General features: G+C 45.1%; 1 protein-coding gene across 1 annotated transcript in view; it reads right to left on the reverse strand.

The window, feature by feature from the left end:
* ABCA4 (ATP binding cassette subfamily A member 4) overlaps window positions 1–21,347 on the reverse strand; it is a 1,114,059-nt gene that overhangs the window by 797,061 nt on the left and 295,651 nt on the right. Inside the window, exons 9-10 of the mRNA XM_078650330.1 lie at window positions 16,189–16,328; window positions 6,306–6,422 (exon numbers count right to left, since the gene is read on the reverse strand). Coding sequence (XP_078506456.1) covers window positions 6,306–6,422; window positions 16,189–16,328 — 257 coding nt within the window. The remainder of the gene's footprint in view (window positions 1–6,305; window positions 6,423–16,188; window positions 16,329–21,347) is intronic.

Genomic DNA, 21,347 nt, shown 5'->3' on the forward strand with positions numbered 1-21,347 from the left:
CTGAGTGAGATTTGCCAGCCACCTTGCATGGCCCTGCGATGCTTGGTAAATCTGGAATTACAGAGGGCAATGCAATTTGCTGCCTTGTGTTGCTCTGCACCAGGGAGGTGTTCCTTAGTGTGAAGGGTGGGTGTTCCCATGCATTTACCCATGGATTTAGGATCATTCCAGATTTACCATTAGTGGTGTACTTGGGAATGCGTAAAAATGCTACGCCTTCCAAGGGGAGGCGTAACAAGGAGAAATATGTTTATTTCTCCTCGTTAAGCCTCACAGGATTGTTTTTGTGCAGGAAGGTGTCACTGCCTGCACAAAACAACCCTGCCTACAACGCAGGCACCCCTGCGCCAAGATGGAGGGGTGCAAGCATTGGCACAAGGCAACACATTGAGCGCCAGCGCAAGGAGAGGACAGCAATGGGCCATATATACTAAATATGGCACATTCCTTCCCTCTCCCTTTCAAGCAGCTGAGCTCTGCAAGTTGCACACAAAAGTGGTCCTAAACATGGAAGGCCAGAGGTCTGACAACGAATATTACAATGCCTGGCCTATTTCCCCATTGTGGCAAGGATACAATTATGGAAAGAAAAAATACAAAAACAATATGATGTGGTCAGACAATTATATAGTGGTACAGCTGGTAAATACTGGCATGGCAAAGTGTCCATGAGTGTTATAGTTAATGAAGAACCTAATGGGAGCCCAACTTTGGTTTAATATGGAGGTAAAAGTTAGGCGATTACCTCCTTAACTCCAGGAAGATGTCCTCTCTGTTTTCCAGTTCAAGAGGTTCAGATAGCTGACTCCAGGTGCAGGCTGAGAGATGACTCTCTTCCTCAGGGTACTGAGGATGCTAGTACAAAGGGACTGGACTCTCTGGTATAAAACTCCTGGCACTGAAGATGGTGGCGAGGTACCGTAAGTACGTGAAGGCATTCAAGAGGGTAAGAAGGCTGAGTAACATAGGGCGAGGATGAATTTACAACAGCAGTCGGTTTATTCACTGAGCATAGACATCTCTATTTGCAGTAGCACACTGCTATAAGTAAGGACAATGGAAATAAGTGGCATGAGAGGGTCAAATTATGCGTTCAGTAAAATATGTGGCAAGAGAAGGTAAATTATGCAGCCTAATGTGGCACATTTTTATATAGTTTTCCTTCATTATTTCATCATTTTTAAAACTTGGTGACACTGTCTGGGCATTGGCTACACATCATTAGTATCATTTTAATACCCAAATACAGCATAGTCCAGTTTTGCAAAGGGTCTTTCAATGAGCAGCAACATGTGTGGTGGTATTGTTAAGAACTTTTGAACCGTTTGAGATCGAAACCATTTTTTTGTTAAAATCTGCAGATTAATTGGCAGATGATGGATTATGTGGCAACTGCGGCAAACATAGAATTCTGCGAAAATCGCTGCAGCCGCACAATTGCATAATTCCAGTGGCCCAGACTATAAGATCGAGTTCAGTCAGGACCCCACTAACAGCAACTACACACAGGCAGCCATAAAGGTTTGGGGTGGTTACAGCTGTCAGCAAAAGACAACAGGCTTCTAATTGACTTTTAAAGGTTTATAGCACTACTAAGTATCCTAGAGTGGATTTGTCATACCCCTTTTGCACCGTTGAGGGCAACTCTTTCTCTGGCTTTCTTGGCAGCCATAACGGAAAGGGAGCTATCCCCCATCCACGAGTTGCTGACTATGAGAAAGTCATCTTTTATGCCCTGATCACCACAATTGTATGACTGCTGCTGGTGGTAACTGATTCTGACTGTGCCTGGAGCTCTGCTAACCAGGCCCTGGGCCAGTGCTCAGGCTAAAAGGTATATGGTACTTAGGTGTAATTACAATTGGTACTGACATCATACCTGTAAGTCCCTAGTATATGGTAGGGCATGTAGCTTTAGATGCCCAGCAGATGTAATGCACTTAAGTGTGCACTGCTGTGTTCCCTGTATCATTTTAAAAGTCTGCCCTGCTTTGCAAGCTGCTTTTAAATTGAAATGTAATGCAAATTAGTCTTTGGATTTAAAGGTACTTCCAAAGTATTAGTTTTACATATAAGTCACCCCTAATGTGTACCTTAGCTACCCCAGAGTAGGGTGCCCTGTAAAAACAAGCAGGGACATTTTAAAAGATGTTTTATATGCAATGGTGAGGAGAGACTACCAGTTTCGCTTTTCCCCACTGTAGCCGTTTTCCTCCATAGGCAAACATGGGAATACTGTAATACAGTGGAACTATTGACAGGAGTGGGATATATCATATTTCAAGGGCTTAAAGATTGGTAATGACAAAACCAACAACTTTCCACTGTTAAAGTTATCATAACTATTACAGAAAAGAAGTTATAGAACTTTCCTTTCTCTGAGCCAAAATCCAGCCTTCTAGCAGCATCTACTGAGTGGCCAGGCTGAGACAAACTGCTTTGATAAGTGGCCTGCATTGAGACAGAGGTTATCTGGTGGGGGAGATCTGGAGCTGCAGAGGACAGGCCAAGAAGGGGACTGGGTAAACAAACTGGTCTTCAAATAGAGAAGAACAGTAAGGATGCAAGCCAGGCCTAACCCCTATTCCTCCACCCTCCCACCCAGATGGGATCCAGAGGAATGGAATTTGCAGGAGGTCTGGAAGGGGAGTGTTAAAGGGAATGTGCCACACCAGTAGGTTGGCTTAGCCAGATTATACCCCCAAGGAGAGAATTTCTCTTTTGTTTTTATTTTAAAGTACAGTGTTTTGTGGGACAAGAATATGCCACACTTTGGTGAAATCTGTCATGCCTTTGGGTGGCACCCTGTACCCCATTGGTCAGGGATGTCCCACTGCTTGTCGCCCCAGACCCCTGGATAAATATGTGAGAGCTGCATAGCAACTCCGATCCCCTGCCTGAAACTACAAAAAGAAGAAGGACTGCCCTGCTGGAACCCTGGCCTGCACCAAGCGGACTGCACTCTCAATGACTGCACCCTAAGGAACTACAGCCTTAAGAGATTTGCCTTGCTTCAAAAAGAGGAGTGGATTCCCTGAAATCAACAGGTTAAAAGAGCTCCACCTGCATCCTCTTTAACAAAGGACCCTACGCTCTAAAGGAGCATCTTGCCTCAAATTCCCACCATACAAGAAAAAAACAATGGGTGGCACATCCTTCTCTGTTCAAGCAGCCAAACTATGGAACTCTTTACCCCCCAACATAAGATCCACCGACAACCACCTTATCTTCAGAAAACTACTCAAGATCTGGCTCTTCCCCACATAAGCACCATACGCAAACAGAAATTCACAGCATATCCCTCTGTATATAAGCATTTGCTTTCACTATAGATATGTACCTATCTTTGTGTATTACTTTATAAAACATGTAAAACAATTATGTTGTTAAGAGAAGAAAAAAATAATAATAATAATAATCATCAATAAATAAAAATCATTTTTGGTCTACATGTACATACTTCCATTGTACATCTATGTACCTTCCATGTACTTGGATCTGTGTGTCTGTTACTTTTCTCCTGAAAAAGCATATCCAATGCACTACCCTATCTCTCATCCTGTGCCTCTATCAATATATTTAATCTAAATATACTTACTTTTTTATGTATCTATATACTTTTAATGTACTTATGGATCTATATATTTATCTCTTTCTTCTAATTTAGCATTTCCAATGCACTAGCCTATTTCTCAGCCTATACTTCACTCAATATATCTTCTAGCCCAACCTTCTGACTCCTCTCAAACTCCTTTCTACGACTCCTTCTAATGCACTACCCTATCTCTCATCCTATAGATCTATCAATATATCCTCTACATCCACGCTCTCATTTATCCCAAACCCCATACCACTACTATGATCGCCAAAATAACCTTTTCTAGACTCTCTCCTGCTCTACCCCTCCTTGCATCATATGACACCTCTTTTTACTAAACCGATCCCCTAAAACAAACATTTCTAAACTCTCCCCTCTGACTCCTTCCCTCCATAACTCCTTTTTACTCATCCAAAAGCCTCTTCCTACTGCTAAGACTTAAAAAAATAAATTTAAAAAATCCTTCACTCTTTTATCCCTCCACTATCCTTTTTCAATAAAAATTAACAGACTAACATGTTTCACTTCTCAAATTCCATATTCCATATTCAACTATACTAATATACTGCCCAAATAACTGAATAACATATCTACTACTCAAATTACTTCATATTTATACTATACTAATTTTCAACACTAATACTTTATGGGTTCCCGGAGTGGCGTGCTACTCGCCAGAAAAGTGCTTCAACGCCCATCAGGGGTAACAAGTGCTATATGAATGCAAATCTTTCTTCCCCTTTTATCCATCCGCTATCCTTCTCACTCCAAGTAACAGACTAATATCCACCACTGATATTACCTCATATATCACCATATTAATTCACCACTAATCCTCTATAGGCTCCCTGAATAGCATGCGTCAACAAGCGAGCGATAAATAAATACAAACCTTTGTCCTACTCTATCCTTCTGCTATCATTCCAAATCCAAATAACTGATTAACCTTTCCACCACTTAAATTGTACTTGCATGTTTCACTATACTAATTCAACACTAATCCTCTGTGGGTCCCGGAGTAGCGTGCTACCCGTCGAAAAAGCGCTTCGACGCCTCGTCAGCGGTAGTAAGCGCTATATAAATGCAATTACAATACAATACAATACAATACATGGGAGGGCGCAACAAGGACAGGGACATGGGGAAGTATTCACAGGGATCACAGAAGCAGAGTAGGATTCTCACCATGCTCTCGTCGCACAGAATAGCTGACTGAAGTGGCTCAGAGCTATACTAAGGCGCCATAAATTACAGCTAAATAGGTCATAGCGACACAAACGACTCTTAAGTGAGATTCGATAAATGTTTGTTTGTCATAAATTATTGGGGCACTTATATTGAAACCTAACAATAGATTAGGGTTTCCTTTTTCTGGTCCTGAAGAATTGCCATTGGTCCTTGTTTAGCTGCAAGGGCAAGCACATGTCCATCACTATGCCTATTTGGTTCACCATTATGTTTTTATCATGGCACAGGCATACGCTGGGAATAAAAGATTTTCGAACATAGATTACCTGTAGCCAATTTTAACTGACTTGCTGCCTAATCTACTACCCCTTTCATAATCCTTAAAAAAGGGCACCATCCTTTGCAGTGGCAAATACCAGGCAGGGAGACCAACAGATCTCATTGAAAGAGCCCCTTTGCAGTGCCAGCTGGGTGTTGCAGCACTCACTCAGCGAGGAGCACAGCCCAATGATGAAGCATGCCACTCCAGTGGGTGAGGGCTATTGCATCCTTTTAAGGATACCCCTTATGATCACATAACTTTTCATTCCATTGAGTTGAGACTTGGTGAACTTGTGAAACAACACACTCATGAAACAACACACTTACTAGAATTGTACTATACTTGAGGAGGACGTGTGCCGGACCAATCTAAACAAAAACTCCTCTCCTTCTCCTCGTGGTTTGACAAGACGTACACAGGTGACAAAGAATAATGCAGAGTGCAGAAGGCAGAGGGAGAGAAGTATATGAGAGAGACAGCTGGAAAACACATGCACTCTCATGAACTACTCAACTCAAAAGAAAAAAAGTAATGCTTGAAAAGCAAACATTAGAAGCAGAGATGACGGTAAATCAAAAGAGATGGTATACAGGGAATGCTCCATTGGAGGGACAAGCTGGGGCACAAATACCAAGAAGGCAAATGAGAGTGACAGGAAAACCAACCAATAGTAATCAATGGGGGAGGTTGGGCTCCAAGCCCCTGCACGTCCTTGGTAAGCTACAATATGTCTAGCAACCAACAGTGCTCATGCAGCCTAGCCAGTTCGATCTGAAAGCAGGGCATGGTAAAGATGCTCCAGATGACATGGGGCGAGTACAACTGCATGTACACAGCCCTCGATAAACCATCTCCTTCTACCAGAACTGTCAAGTTTCCCAGGTCCATGCGTGGGTAGCTCATCCAGTCCAGGCTTTTATTTCCTTTGTATTCTGGGACTTGTAGTTCTGTTTATTCAAGCATACAATCAGGACTGCAAGCAACAGATTGGAAAGGAAGAAACTTGGAGTGGGTGAACGTCTAGTTCTGCGAAACTTGAGATCGTTGCCATCTTCTCTGTACAGCATTACGTTATTACCCCCAGTCCTGTACTATTTAAGCACCAATGCAAAAATACGTGTTAATCCTTAAATAAGTAAACAAAAGAAAAACAATGTGTTTCCGAACAGTTCTTTTTCCTGTTGTGTCATCACTTACGCGAATCACATTCATCTGAACACTGCTTTGGAAGAAGTGCCAGAGCTGCGGCCCTACTTCCTCCCAGGTCTTCCCCACTTGTCGGAGACGTTCTAGCTCCTCGAAGGTGCTGTTTGCCTGTCAACGTCAAAAACAAAGAATAGAACGTGTCATACATTTACTGAACAAATGAGTGTGAAACAAAGTCACCCACAGACACATAGCATAGCAGCCAACCCGCCACATTCATTAAACTGCTCATCTGCCAGTCCTCGTTTTTCAGCCAAATACACAAGAACCAACATGCATTTTTTCTGTTGCAGTATTATATAGCGCAATTCAACCTGAAGGTTTTGGAGAGCTCTACATTAGCACCAGTTCAGTTCCATTACACAAGGACATATTAATTTATGGTAAGCAGGGGGGAGATTAAGTGATTTGCCCAGGATCACAGGTTGTTAAGCCGACACAGAGACTCGAACCTTCTTACCTAGCTCTAAAGTCGGCAGTTCTCTGCTAACAGTCATGCTAGAGCTGTCAAACAGAACTAGCCATGTATGACGTCCTCAGCCAAACATGGCCTTTTAATCAGTACCACTTGCAATCTAGTGTTGTGAGCTCTAATTTCCATGCCAAAGATGAACCTACAAGTCCCATCATGCAAAGTGCTCTTGAGTAAAATTTCAGGATTTGTTTGACGTCTCACCTATTACATGTACCACTTGAAAGCTGTCACCTCCTCCACCTGGGGAACTCTTTATAACAAAATAATCCCATTTAGCATAATTTTGCAACTGCTAAAAATAAATTACTAAACGGGAGTGACATATACGAGGCCAATGTAACTATCACCGGATTCTCTCATATATCAGTCTCCGGGGGTGACTATAGGGCTCACTACGGGCATCTCACCATTCTGTTTGTGATTAAATTTAGGAATAAACTATGGTGCCAGCGCCAAGTGAACAGTTTAGGTAGGGATGTTGTCCCACACGTGTCTGCAGGAAACAAAGTTTTATATTTACCCAAATAATTGCTATTAGGAGGAATATGTATTACAATCAATTCATTTAGAGCAAACCGAAAGTGGCTTTCCCAGAAAACGTTAGGATGTCAAATAAAAGACTAGATCTGCAACTACAATTCTGACAGAGGATGACGGGTCACCCGTAACCTTCGATCACATGAATATTCTACACTTCATGTGAAGACTCCGGATAGTGATGAACTCAGCAGCTTGACTAAACTGACTGCCCAGCAAGATACCTAGGGCCTCATGTATCAAAGCAGTCCCCCCCCCAGACACAGAATGGGTAAAGTCTTTCGGATCATCAGGCCCTGTCTCAAATGGTCCACCACAGGGCAACCGCCTACACCCTTAGATCTTAGTAGAATTTGTGCTTGACCCAAAGAATGATATTATTTCTACTGCGCATTATCAAATCTGGTATGGAAGTAATGGGGCTTCCTGCCTCCCAAGACTATGGATCCCAGGCCCTCTCTTCTATCCAGATGGCACATTGTGAGTCCTAGGCTTTTCTTTTACAAATCATGGTTTTCTGGTGTTTTAGGAAAATTCTTCAATTTGAAATGAACCCCCATTACAACTTACAACTCGCTGAGTTGTTAAATGAAAGCCTTATCACCTAATTTGTGTAGTTATTTGGGAACCAGTCCTCCTAATGACCAAGGATTCATGGATGTTTTGGATTGAGCTAGCACCACTAAAACATCAACACAAAAAACAAAAACTTGACAAGCTCGAAAGGCATTCTCCACAAAATTCTCCACAACATTGTAATGGTTTGTGGGACAGTGTTGGTGCGAGAATGAGTTCTGTGTGTTGCTGGTAGGGTTGCCAGATTAGTCCATGTCAGTAGGACATCATGTTTCCAGACCTGAATTGTATTCTTATAACTCATTATTTCTGTGTTTGTTAGTCCAACTGAATCCACCAACGTGAAGCGAGACACCATGTGTGGGATGGCAAATAAAACCAATCCTAGAAACATACTTTGTGAACGAGGAGAGATCTGGCAACACTGCTACAGGTTGTCATACATTAAATGACACAACCATCAGCAAAAACTGTGCCTTTTCTCATGAATGTATTGACAGGTTGACTGTAGGAGGGTTTTGTAAAGAGATCACCCCAACAGACGCCACTGCTGGGAGGGACAGGCTCAGGGCAGAAGTGCAGTGTTTGATGACACAGACTGCCCCTCCGCCCCGGGGACAAGATGTGGATGGAGCAAGCAGAATCGAAAATCAAACTTTCCCCAAATATTCTTTGCAGTGGAATCCTTTCACATGGTGGTGGTATTCATCAACTTTTCCCATCAATATTCAAGGATAGGGTAATGCAATATCTTAAGTCCAGACCTGCAATATTTGGGAAAGTGTGCCCCTGATGACCACTTGTGATTAGCAAGGCTGCTTTCACTTACCTGGATTTGTTGAGGTATAAGAGTATATTTTGTAGGTCGACATGGTCGGTCCAGCAGAAAGCTTAATGTAAACCGAGCCCTTTCCTCACAGGAGGCCACTGGTCCGAGCAGGTGGTAAATGGGATCAGGGGTTAGTGCGGGCCATAGAGTTGAAGGGAAGGAGAGGCCATCTAAGGTCATGCCAGGTAGTGGTATGGCTGGGGAGCATTGCCTTCTTCCACCTCATGGTGCTAGACAGGGTGGGCGCCTTTGCCCATAGCCTCCTCCTCTTTCCAACAGTGGTTTTACTTGGCGCTAATCTGGTAAAACTGATCCAGTGTTTCCGCAACCAGGCCCTTATTTATGAGGGGCCTACGCCGCCATTGCGTCACTTTTTGTGACACAGTGCCGGCAGAAAAAATGCACCACAATCTCCATATTTACAAAATGATGCATCTAGGCATATGCGTCACTATGTAAACCCCTGCGCTACATTATATCTGCGTCTGGTATATTGTATGCAGGGTGGGTTTTCCGATACAGCAAAGCCACGTAGAAGCAGGGCACAAGTCCTAAAAAAAGAAGTGGAGGGACGCTGACGTCACAACAGGAAGTGACGTCACGAAAGGTGGCTTGCTCCATCAGACTCATTGCCTCCCCTCGCTCACCCCTTAGATGCGATTGCATCAGAGAAGCCAGTGCATGAGCAGCGTTCTGAATGGGCTCCGATCTCGCCCCAGGGAGGCCAAAGGGTGAATGTGTGGCTCCATTTGCTCCAGTTATCGAGCTCCCGGTAAAATAAGTGGGGGGACACCGTCCACCCGCGTGGTACCCCGACTTGAGCCCTGCGTAGAAGTGACACAGTGAAATCTATGAGATTTCACTGCGACACTTCTAGGGTGTCACTGCGTCAGATCCTTACTCGCGCTTCACAGCAGGTATAATGACTGACGCAGCCCCTTTTACATGGACTCGCCCATGTGTAATGACACATTGCTGGAGTTGCATCTGTTTTGCGACACACTCCAGCAATGCATCATTACTGCGCCAAGACATACGTCAGAATTCCTGACATAACTGGTCAACCCTTGCGACATGGAGCGCCGTACTGTTAATATGGCGCATCCAAGGTGTTGCTTTATTGATATTGGTTATTAAATTCACAATGGCATATATAGAAGATAGGCCAGTGTTTTGGTGACACAATATTTTACATTGTTTGTTGCAATTGGTTTGCTATCACTTCTATATTTCTTTGACAAATTAGTCCTGGGTGGACCACTATTTCATATCCGTTGTGTTTCAAATGCAGCCTGTCTGGTTCTTTGTTTCTAGAGGCATTCTCCCTCTTTTGGTGAGAGCTCTTTCCAGGCCTGGCTTAATGACCAGATGCAGAAACACAGCCCGCATTGTGTATTCATCCTGTGCTTACACTTTGTTTTAGACTATTTTAGCCCCTGGGCATCAGATAACAGAATATGATTGATATCTGTAGCTGAGCTCATGAGAAACGCAAACCGGAAGTGGAACCACCTCCCCAGATACGGCTGGGATCACTCACTGAAGACAAGAAGACAGTGTAGGAATCAACACACTAAGCCATGCACATTCTGAGAATTTCAAGTCACTGGGAGAGGATATTCATCCTTGGCAAGATCATGGGCAGGAACATCTCTTAAGTAGTTAATGGGTGTAGATGTGGACAGAGCACGGGTTGTGTTCTGTGCTGCCCTGCGTGTGCATACCTTCCAGAGTGCTGGTGCCTGGGTTTAGTGCTGTCACAGTGTGGATTGTTGATGTAAATGGTGCTGGTGCACTGCATCTAGGCTGAATGTTGATTTGGCTAGGACACCATTGGGCTCTCGGTGGGGCATACCCTGTGAACCAGCCACTAACCTGTACCCTAAAAACGAAATACACAAAGACTCCACAGACTCAGTGGCCTTCCTTTGCCTACACTGGGGATGTCGTGTGTGTGTGTGAAAGGGGGAAGTGTTGTGTCCTGTGGGCCACTGTGTGTCTGTGAATTAGGAAACTTCTGTCTATTTCCGGGTTGGTATGCTAAGTGGTCCTATTAGAAAGAGACAAATAACGCAGGAGTGAGAGAGAGACATGCTTGGAGTGTGAGGTCATGTGTGTGTTCTGGGTTTAAACACTCATGAATTGTTGTTTCATGTCTACCTGTACTCTGTGGTAAGGGTTCTCTAGTCCTCTGTATTTTAAATGTTGTTCAATTCAGTATGTGCTCTCAGTCGGAAGGATTCTGTGGTTCTCTATGCGAAGGGTTGTTAGTGCTTAATTTGAACCAGTGCTTTCCGATGAGGCCCGCTGGCACTTTTTTGGGGGGAACCGGACTTATTTTTCCTCATCAGACATTTCCCGAGAGCAAGAGAGAGAAAAACACAAACTGTAAAGAAAAAAAAAGAGAAAGACGTAAAAACAGTGATAAAGGAAGAAAGAAGAGATAAAACAGGACCTGCAAGTGTGAGATAAAGGAGCAGGGAGCACCTGGTGGTGACTTAAAATGACAACAGGTGGAATCAAGATTACGAGGCCTAGGTATTCAGCACCCCCAATATGTGTAGCGCTGGCACCGGGGTTCTCAGCAGAGCTTTACTTTTTCACCCCCCAAAAAATTAAGCACCAAGGGGTTTATTTACAAGCCCATTGCGCCACTGGTATCTCACTTTTATTGACGCACCAGCAATGCAATGGGCTTCCCTATATTTACAAGGTCTTGTAAAGTCACCCTGTGTGATTTTTCATGGCCCTGTAAATATGTTTCTCATTCATGCATAACTCTGTGTGAAAGAGGCGTTCCATGGGTGTTTCTGTGGGTGTTCCCACGCAACATTCATGGAACTTGACGCATTCCCAGATTTATAACATTTTGTAAACATGGGAATGCGTCAGAATCCTACGCCTCCCCAGGTGAGGTGTAAGGAAGTGCAACGAGGAAAAAATACTTTAATTTCTCCTTGTTTATCCTTTTTTCTAACTGTGCTGTATTCTGCAGCACATATAGAAAGAGGAAAATGCCTTTAATGATTATTTATCGTTAATGCACAGAAAGGTGTCCCTTCCAGCACAAAAACAATCATCCACTCAATACAGGCACCCTTGCAAAATAATGCAAGGACAGAAATGCTCTGTATCTTGTAGATATGGCGCATTCCTGCCCTTTTCTTTTGTGGTAGGGCAGAGCAGCAGGAAAGTCAAAAGTTTGTAAATTAGGTCCCGAGTGTTATTAAATTCGGTATAGGTATGCAGTGGTAGGAGTGTGTGTGTGTGTGTTGTTTTGTATTTTCAGAGGTGGAGGTTCAGTGGTTCCGACTTTCTGTTGCTTTGATGTTGGGCAGGTATTCTGCCATTTCCTGTACAAATAATGTAATTCCATTAGTGCTTTTAACTAGCTGCAGGAAGACTGCTGTTTTCATAAATTAGTGTGGTGTTTCTCCGTACTTAAATGATGGTAGAGGGTCTGTGGTTTCCTGTACCTGCATGTTTTTTTCTTTCTTTATTCTGGGAGTATGCAACAGATATTCCATTGTACTAAGTTAGTTTTGGTTCGATTGCTAAACTGTGCGTTTGTTGTGGTGCACATCTCATACCCTGTTTGGGGTTTGTGTGTGTGTAAAAAGGAGAGGTGTGTTATACCTTGATTCTTATTCTGAGTCGGCTGGAATGGTACCCCCAGTGAGGGCATATCCCCGCCAGACTCTTAGTGTTCAGGAGTTTCCTCACCCCTAATCAGGGCCAGCTTTAGAACTGGTGGCGCCCAGTGCAACACTCTTTTTTGACGCCCACCCCCCTTATGACCTCTTCCTCGGACTCCCTCATTACCATCAGCCGCTGCTGCCCATGCAGGTAAGAGTGGTGGGGCGGTTGGGATTCGACAGACGATCCCGAGGCTCGACGCTGTCTTTCAAAATCCCCCACACCCGGCCCCACCTCCCCACCGTTCTACCTGCACGGGCTGCGGCTGATTACCATCCAGCAGAAGTGCACCTCATCTCTCCCTAACCCCTCTCTCAGTTACATTTCATTTGTTTGAAAGCGCTGGTAAAGGCTGGCTTTACTAATCCACTCAGCTATCCACACAAAACACAGATCTGTTCTTTGCAGCAGGTATATCAACTCTCACTTTAGGGTGAATCAAAACTGCCACTAGACAAACCTCTGATCTCTCTCTCTCTAGAACAGGAACATTCATCACAGGAGGTATCTTGATATTTTTATTGCTGCGCGAAAGCTGAACGCACAAGAAACTCTAAAGCAGATGATTTTAACCGCTTCGCCGCAGTGCGAATTCAGCCACGGCATGAATTCCGGCATGGGGGAGGGGGGTGCGAGCACTGTGCTTCCTTACTCATGACAGCTCCACGCCGTCATGAGTCACGGGCGGCATGTGCTCAAGATGGCGTGGAGCCATCATGATCTCGCCCACTCACTAATTCGCCCGCATAGGCGGGGAATTAGTGCCGTGTGGGCGGAGCAGCAGTTGGATGACGGTTCCACGCCATCATGAGCACACGCCGCCCATGGCTCATGACGGTGTGGAGCTGTCATGAGCACGGAAGCAGTTACATCTTCCTTTTTGCTAAACATAGTGCCCCTCCCCTGAGATTAGTGCCCCCTACCCTCCAGATCAGCACCCAGTGCAACCGCACGACCCGCACTGCCCTAAAGCCTGCCCTGCCCCTAATACCAGATGGAGGAAGTGGAAAGCTGGCCCGGTTTCAATGAATGCAAATCCACTGCTTATAAAACCACCCAGGCAATGGACACAGGCACAGCCTAGCCAAGCCCACAACGTCGCCTCCTGCAGCATAGGGGGAGTGTGCAACGCCCCAACTGCAGCCCCGGGCCTGCCTTGCACCCTCCCCCAATAGTTTGGACTATTCCAGGCCATCGAAGCTGTAAGAATGGCTTGGGCAGCAGGTAATTGTCATTTTAATGTATATTGAATTAATAGTGAACAGTTGTTGTGGTCATCTCTAAATTATCCAGACAGCGCCACCTTGTCACGAACGCCAGTGTTGACAATTAAGTGCCGGATGCCAAGCACCAGAAACTACCTGCTCAAATTAATCACTATTCCAACACTGGTAACTCTTCCTCTAAAATCTTTTCACCTTGCAATGAGGCCAGAGTGGGCTTTTTCAATTGCAAGCCAAGTAGCCACTATGCGGTACTGGGAGGGTGTTGTGGGGGGTTTGGGGGGGGTCTTCTTTGGCCTCATTCCTTGTGTGTCTTTGTTCCATCTCATGGTGTGGAGTGTTGTGTGTGCGTGGTTCCCCTCTTGACAGTCACGTGCTTTAGTGCTGGTTTGGAGACTAAGGAAACGTCATCTATTTCCTGGCGGGGCGTTTATTACCTTTGAACCTATTCTGTGCCCTATAACTGAGACATAAAGTATATAAACTAACTTGTAGGCCGCGTGTGCTTCCTTAGTCTTAGCCCGCGGCACTACTTCAATGTCCTGTAGCAGATGGCAGCTGTCGCCCCAATAACACCTGTTTATAAATTAACGGCACTATGGGGTGGGTGCACCCTGGGAGTAAACCACAAAACCAAGCACCTGGGGCTTCACTTTAAAGGCGCTCGGCAGGCTAGACTGGATAATTATAAGTTGTACTGAAGAAGACATGCGCTGCCACGTTGCACTTGATTTGCACATTGTGTCAGCTACAGCCTGACGTGACGTTTCCTTCCTCCCTCGTTCCGTCTGTATCGCAGCAGCAGTTTTATGCGTCTGGATTCCCTGATGGCGCCGGCTGATGACATCAAAAGTGAGGACACCTGCTGTTAATTTCACAGTGGTCGAATACTCTCCTTTCTGCACGTGCAGTGAGTGGTTAATTAACTGCGCAGCAGTGGGAAGAGGGTGTGGCGTAACGGTCAGACCAGCCGACTTTGGAACTTGGGAACCAGGGGGCAGATTAGGATGGTGGACGGATTGCCCCCGCCGGGCTGGCGGTAGCCACCGCCGGCCCGGCGGGGGCAATCCGTCCACCATCCTCCCTGAAATGACTCCCCTGCCACATTAGGATGGCTGGGGGGTCCGCGGCGGACGGGAAGACCATCCTCCGCTTTTCCGCCGGTTGCCTTCACGACCGGCGGAAAAGTGCGTACATATGGTGGCAGTGTCTGCGAGACACCGCCAACCATATTACGATGCCTGCAGTCCTGCCGTGGAAAGGCATACGGTCTTTGCTTTGGGGGCCTGTTGCGGGCCCCCAGGGTGAAGGAGGGGTGGGGGGTGCACATGGGGGTACCTATGGTACCCCCCTGCGTTTCTAAGTACAACATGGCAGGCACCACGCGGTGCCTGTCATGTTGTGCTTTGCAACGCACAACATGCATTTTTAGCATTGCGGCGGGCGGTGCTTTCAGCACCGCCCACCGCAATGTTAAATGTTAATAATGCGGGATGCACCCGGCACTGTGGCGGGTACATCCTAATTCGACGTATGGGACCTCCGCCCTTATGGCGGACGGTCCCTTCCCACGACAGGATTGTCCGCCATCCTAATCGGTCCCCAGGTTCGAGTGTCGGCGTCAGCTCAACATCCAGTGATTCTGGGCAAATCACTTAATCTCCCCGTGCCTAGCAAAAATATAGTAGATCCTTGTTTAAAGTAACTGGTGCTCATGCGAAGTGCTCCCCTACCTTAAGGTCGAGTTCACGCTATATAAAACTGCATAAAAATAGCCAGGCTAAAATTGTGACGTGTTCAAACCAGGTCTTCCAAACTGTGGGACTGGCAGATACAACTACAACTTTGCACCGATCAAAATTAACACATGTCAAACTATTTTGTCCGACGGCAGTAAACACCATGGCATTTTTTTGTATCTCGTCTTGATGACACTGCTGATACAAACGCCGTATTAAGTTATTAGTCGTATCCTATTAAATTACATATTTCTGTTTTGTTGATTTGGTTTATTGTGTTAATACACCCTTGCAGAGATCTTTGTGTAAACTGAATTCCACATCATACATGCAAGTTTTCATCGTTCTAAGGTCCATGAAACGGGCACCGTTTAAATAGGGCAAGCAATATTTATTTAGTGTATCAAATGACGTCACTAGATACAATATAAAAGGTGTTATGGGTCCCACGAATCGAAACGGCTAAATGTTTTTATTGCAAGGTCACAATGCAGCTTTCCATCATATTTATCATGATAACTTACATATGTTTGTTAAGATAGCGGAATACAGTTTTACCTAATGCATACTGAGACACCTTGCATTTCTGTTGCAGCTTCACGTCATACACACCACAGAAGTTTTGCTTTTTTTGGAAAGGACACAATGTAGTCAGTTATATATCACATATATGGTGAAACTTTGCATTTTCGGTTAACAAGATAGAATGTAGTTTAACATCACATATATAGTGAAACTTTGCAATTTCGGTTAATAAGATAAAATATAGTTTAACGTCACACATATCGCAAAGCCTTACATTTTTCAGTATCTGCCGGACTGCGGGGGAGTCCGGCGCGTAGAGGATCTTTCCCATCAGCAGTGGCTTCACGGCGCTCCAGGCGATTTTGGTCGCAGGATTGGATTCCAGGCCTTGGATCAATGCGTTACAAAATGGAGCTAGATGACGCAAGAGAAGAGGAAACGCGCATGTCAGTACCGCGTGCTCATTACTGCTCTCCACTAAACACAGCCTGGTAAATGTTAACGTAACGTGCACAGGCCGGACAGGCCGTTTATTCCACCGGGCATTTCCCGGATGTGATTGAGCCCATGGAGGCCGGTTCTGAAAGCACAGGGCGGCTCCCCTGGTGCGGTGCCCCTCACCAGGGCCTCGAGGTTTTTTGCAGCAGGCATGGGGAGGCTTCAAGAGAACAGCAGGTGTGGAGGGAAAGGTGGAGCAGAAGCGATCAGAGAGAAGAGAGTGGAGAGAAGGCAAGAGAATGGATGGATACAAAGAGAGCAGGGGTGAGGAGACAAAGGGAGCCAGCTAGTTTCTGCATTTTTGCCACAGCTGCTTTTAGTTCCCACAGTCCAGCCTTGCCCACCCAGTGACGGGCAGTGCTGGGTGAGGGGGGGGTTTGATAGGGGTAGGGGGTGAGTCGACAGACGACGACAAGGGAAAATAACATTTTTAGAAAAGAAAACCACTTACCTTGCCCTCACAGCATCGCAGACTCGGCGATGCGGCGAGCGCAAGCTAACAGCCATCACAACGTTTTAATAAGAAAAAAAATAACAAAAGATTATTGATAAAAGTCCTGAATGGTAACTTCTTGCCCAAGAGGCAGCCATTACTTGCGTAAAACACCCTTGAACTAGACAAAAAAATAGAAGTGCCTTGTAAATTATAGGCAAGAAAATGAGGTGAAATTGCAACTGACTTTGCCTAACGTCAGCTGATTGGATCCTTCATTTAAATAAAGTTTTGAAAACCACTGATCTCCATTGGGATCCTACAGGATATCATCAAAGGCTGATATAGGGTGACAGTCCCTTTTAACTATGTGGTTCAGAAGGTGTACATCAATACAGACCCGAACCACCCTGGGGTGCTTGGGCTCGGATGTGGTCACCACTGGGGGTATTTATAATGTCGGGTCCAGACATTTTGTCAGTTATCTCTTCTTGTTCTAGCTTCGTGAGTTCCAGTCCCACTTGTAGGCGGAAATGAAATGGTATTCTCCTGTGCCAAAGCACCATGGGTTTTATAGTGTTATCTGTATGTAGTTTTGATGAATTTCCCATTTAGGCAGACTAGGTTCTGAGAAAGAGATCTAATATACACAGCATTTCCTCCTGTGTGTCCCATCTGTTAACAATTCTGGCAAAGTATGTGAACCCTAGGTCTTGCACTGGAAACAGCACAAGAGAGCAGCATGCCTGTACAAACACTTCTGCCTTGATGGATTTTTTCTCATACTGTGAAGGATGGCAGGCTAAAATATTGCAGCGAGTTGTAGCGGAGTTAAGCCTCCATAGTATAAATCCTTCTTTTGGTGTGCTGGAGTCTCAGTTGTGGCTTCAGTCAAAGCTACGGCCCTTTATCCGTGAGTCTATCAAGGCTGTGACAGCTGGTTTATGTGTCTGCATTCAACATTTGGGATGTGGTCTCTTGAATTTGGATGTGCTGTTGAGAAATGAGATGACGGATATTTCTTCTCCCTCTTGATCATTTACCATCAATGACATGGTTGAGATGTGTTCCCTCTCATCCAGTCTTGTGAATTAGCTTGGACATCCCCTAATGCCACTGCTCTCTGCTGTGGGTACTTTCTCGTCTTCTTCAATGCAGAGTCGCAAAAAAATATTTTGGCCTTCCACAATTTGAGGAGTCTTTTCCTTGCACTGGAAATGGGAAACATCCTTTACGACGCAACTTTTACCACGCAGTGCCTTTACAACGCAGGTTTTTCAACGCAAGTCATTACAACGAATTGCGCTGGGGGGGCGCTCTAGGATAGGTAATAGTTGAATTTACTATCCAACACCTTCCCTACTATCCACGGGGACTGGAGTTGGAATAGTAAATTAAACTATTCACTATCCAGCACCCCCCAACGAAAACCTGCGTTGTAAAGGCATGCTTAGTAAAAGCATGCGTTGTAACAACGTACATCCCTGGAAATGGGTGGATGTCCATCGAGAATTCGTAATCGGGGCTCAATTCAGAATGGAAGTGTGCTTCCACTCCTATTACTGCTCCATCATAATCAGGTTCATCTTCTGGTTAAGATGTGATATCTTTTCGGATAGTTTTACTACTTTTTTACCCGCATAGTGAAGCAGACAGGACCTCTTCAATCCATTGTCTATTTCTTCTGTAGCTCTAAAGATATTACTCAGGCACCCCTTCGTAATGCAACACCTTGGATCTGCAGGGGCCCTCAGCATGCTGCAAGGTGATAGTGGGTTATGGCACTCTGGAGCGATGGGTGTAGTTGTAGTTATGACATCCAGGGCGGGCCTGCACCCTGGTTGTCAGCAGTTTGCCTGTCTCCTCTCAGGTTGAAAGATTATTTATCACACTGATTTCACCCACTGGTGTTAGGAATTACTGGCAGGATTTTGTCAATGTTGTGGACAGCGGGTGTGATGGGCAACCAACTCAACTTTATAAATAAATAAATAAAATAAGGTTTGTTGAACCTCATGGTGCTACTCTACGTTGTCATGATGACAGCTATCTGCAGTCTGTGTTTCCATGGTGTGCATTCCAGCAAAATGTACATGCACGTTGGAGCTTACTGCTTGGTTGTTCAATGTTCCAGTCTTTTCTAGCCAGCAGGATGGTTGGATCACTCTATGGGGGTATTCAAGTAGCTCACCTCATAAGCAGGTCCCCCGGGGCCTGATGCACTTGCTCAGGCCATTAGCACAGCTCACTCAGGGCACGCTGTTGTGTCTGGTTGTCTGAGCGCAACAGTTGTGTGCAGGGGGGCATCATGAGCATGTAGAGGCAAGAAGGGTGCAGTGTCTCTTCAGGCAGGTTGGTGAGTGTTCTCGTCAGGACCATCAGTCATCTCTCCAACTATAGGCGCAATGTGTTTTAGGGAAAAGGTAAGTGATCAGTGTGAGGTGCTGGGTGGGTTAGTACCACATCAGGCACACAGCTGGCCCGCATCTTGTCAATAAAGCGAGGATGAGGCATCAAGATGGTCACTATTCTCTGAACTGAGCTCATGCACACGGTCCTATTTTATGTAAACTATGATGTTGTTCCTGGCATCAGGATATGTGGATGCGTGTGATGTACCATTTCCCCACATGATGCCATGTGCCCCTTATTCAAGCTAACCCACAAGAAGCCTGAAGGAAGGACCACATTTCAGCTGGACAGCATTGCCTCCGTAAAGCTTGGATTGCCATCCGAACCTCAACAACATACTGTGCCACAATTTTACCACTAAACTCACACTGCTATGATCAAATGAGAAAATTATCAAAATGTGTTCCTAACCCTTATCCAAACCAAAATCTTGACATTGACCCTAAATCTCACCAACAAAGTTTCCAAACTTCATCCCTAACCTTTAAGTTGACTCTTATTGTTATCCTCATCCTATCCTATCCCTAAACCATACCCCAACCCTAAGCTTGATGCTTAGTACTAGGCTAACACTAACATGATGGACCCAAACTCTAATCTTGACCCAAACCTTTACTCTAATTATCACTCTGACCAGCGCTTAAACTATAAACTGACCCTATCCCTAACCTTGAGTTAATCCTTACCCTAACACTCGCCTGAACGAACCCAACGCCTAACCTATGCCTACACCCTGACCCTAATCCTTGACTTTACCTTAGTCCTCACCCTAACTCTGATCCTAGTCACTAACAGCATCCCTATTCCTTATAATGACTTTAATCTAACCCCCAACGTTATGTCTGATCCTAAAGGTATTCTTTTCCCTAACATTTACTCTAGCTCTTAAACCCTAACTAACTCTGGCCACAACCAGGGCCGGACTCTTGACCAATCTATTACTTTATAATCCTAATTTGGGTTGAATGCATTTCTCTTATTTGTATTCCTGTGCCCTGCTATTATTTTTCAATTGAACGGTTGTTTAATTAAATGATTGATTCAAATGGTTTTCTCTCAAATGTACTGGAGTGAAATGAGAGGAGGCTCATGGGAATGTGTTGGGATACAACACCCATAAATTGAGGAGTTTGTGCATTGTTCTGCGTGTGGTCTCAGGCTAATCAATCCCTACAACTAATAAACAAGGCAGGTATTGGCCATGCAGGGAGGAACTATTGAATGTAATAAATTATTGCTATTTTAATAACATATTTATTAACTGGTGATTAGTTTGGTGCTGCTTGTTACCAATTAACATGTTTCATATTAAGTGTTAACTGCTATTTCATTTTTGTCGTTTTTTCCTACATTTAGGTGCCCCCTTAACTAAGCCGGGGGGCATCCAGCCGTTCCTTACGTATACAAGCACAAAATATAGTAAAGACACCTCACATACAGCAAGACAGTCTTTAACTCTGTTAAAACTTTAAAATAATTCCAGCGCCATCTTAAGCAACACAGAACTGCAGACTTAAAACACTCTCAGGGTTATTTAGGCCGTGGCAGGCAGCCTGGAGACCCACCAGCTTTACAGAGACCTCCAGTCCACTGGACCTGATGCACAGGGGATCTTACCCATGTAATTGGTAGCCCTTGCTGGACTTTCATACTTGGAACTGACTTGCCCTACACCTCATTGTTTCTCTTTGTGGATGGCTCATAAACTGTTGAGACAAGGACCATGGCTGTTGTCTAAAGCAGCCTCACAGTAAAGCACTTCTACCAGCGGCGGCTCATCTGCAATGGCGGAGAAGCGCCGCCTCACTGGCTCAGAGCCAGCAGCTGAAAAATGAAACAATAGTTTATTATCGTTTTGTTTTGCTGCTGCCAGCTGAGCCAGTGTGTACAAGTAGAGGCGGGCCGGGACTTGGGAGATGGGGCGGAGTGATGTGCACTGCTAAGTGCGCATGCCGGTTTGTCCAGCGTCTTAGGGAAGCTAAATAGACACTCACAGTTAGGTTTCCCTAAACCAGCTGTAATGTACAGCTGAGTTGGAAGCACTGACTCCCTGTGCGTGAGCGAGGGTTAAACCAGCCCGCTCAGGCCAA

The sequence above is a fragment of the Lissotriton helveticus genome, chromosome 1_1, assembly GCF_964261635.1.
Source record: "Lissotriton helveticus chromosome 1_1, aLisHel1.1, whole genome shotgun sequence".
In the NCBI taxonomy this organism is placed as follows: Eukaryota; Metazoa; Chordata; class Amphibia; order Caudata; family Salamandridae; genus Lissotriton; species Lissotriton helveticus.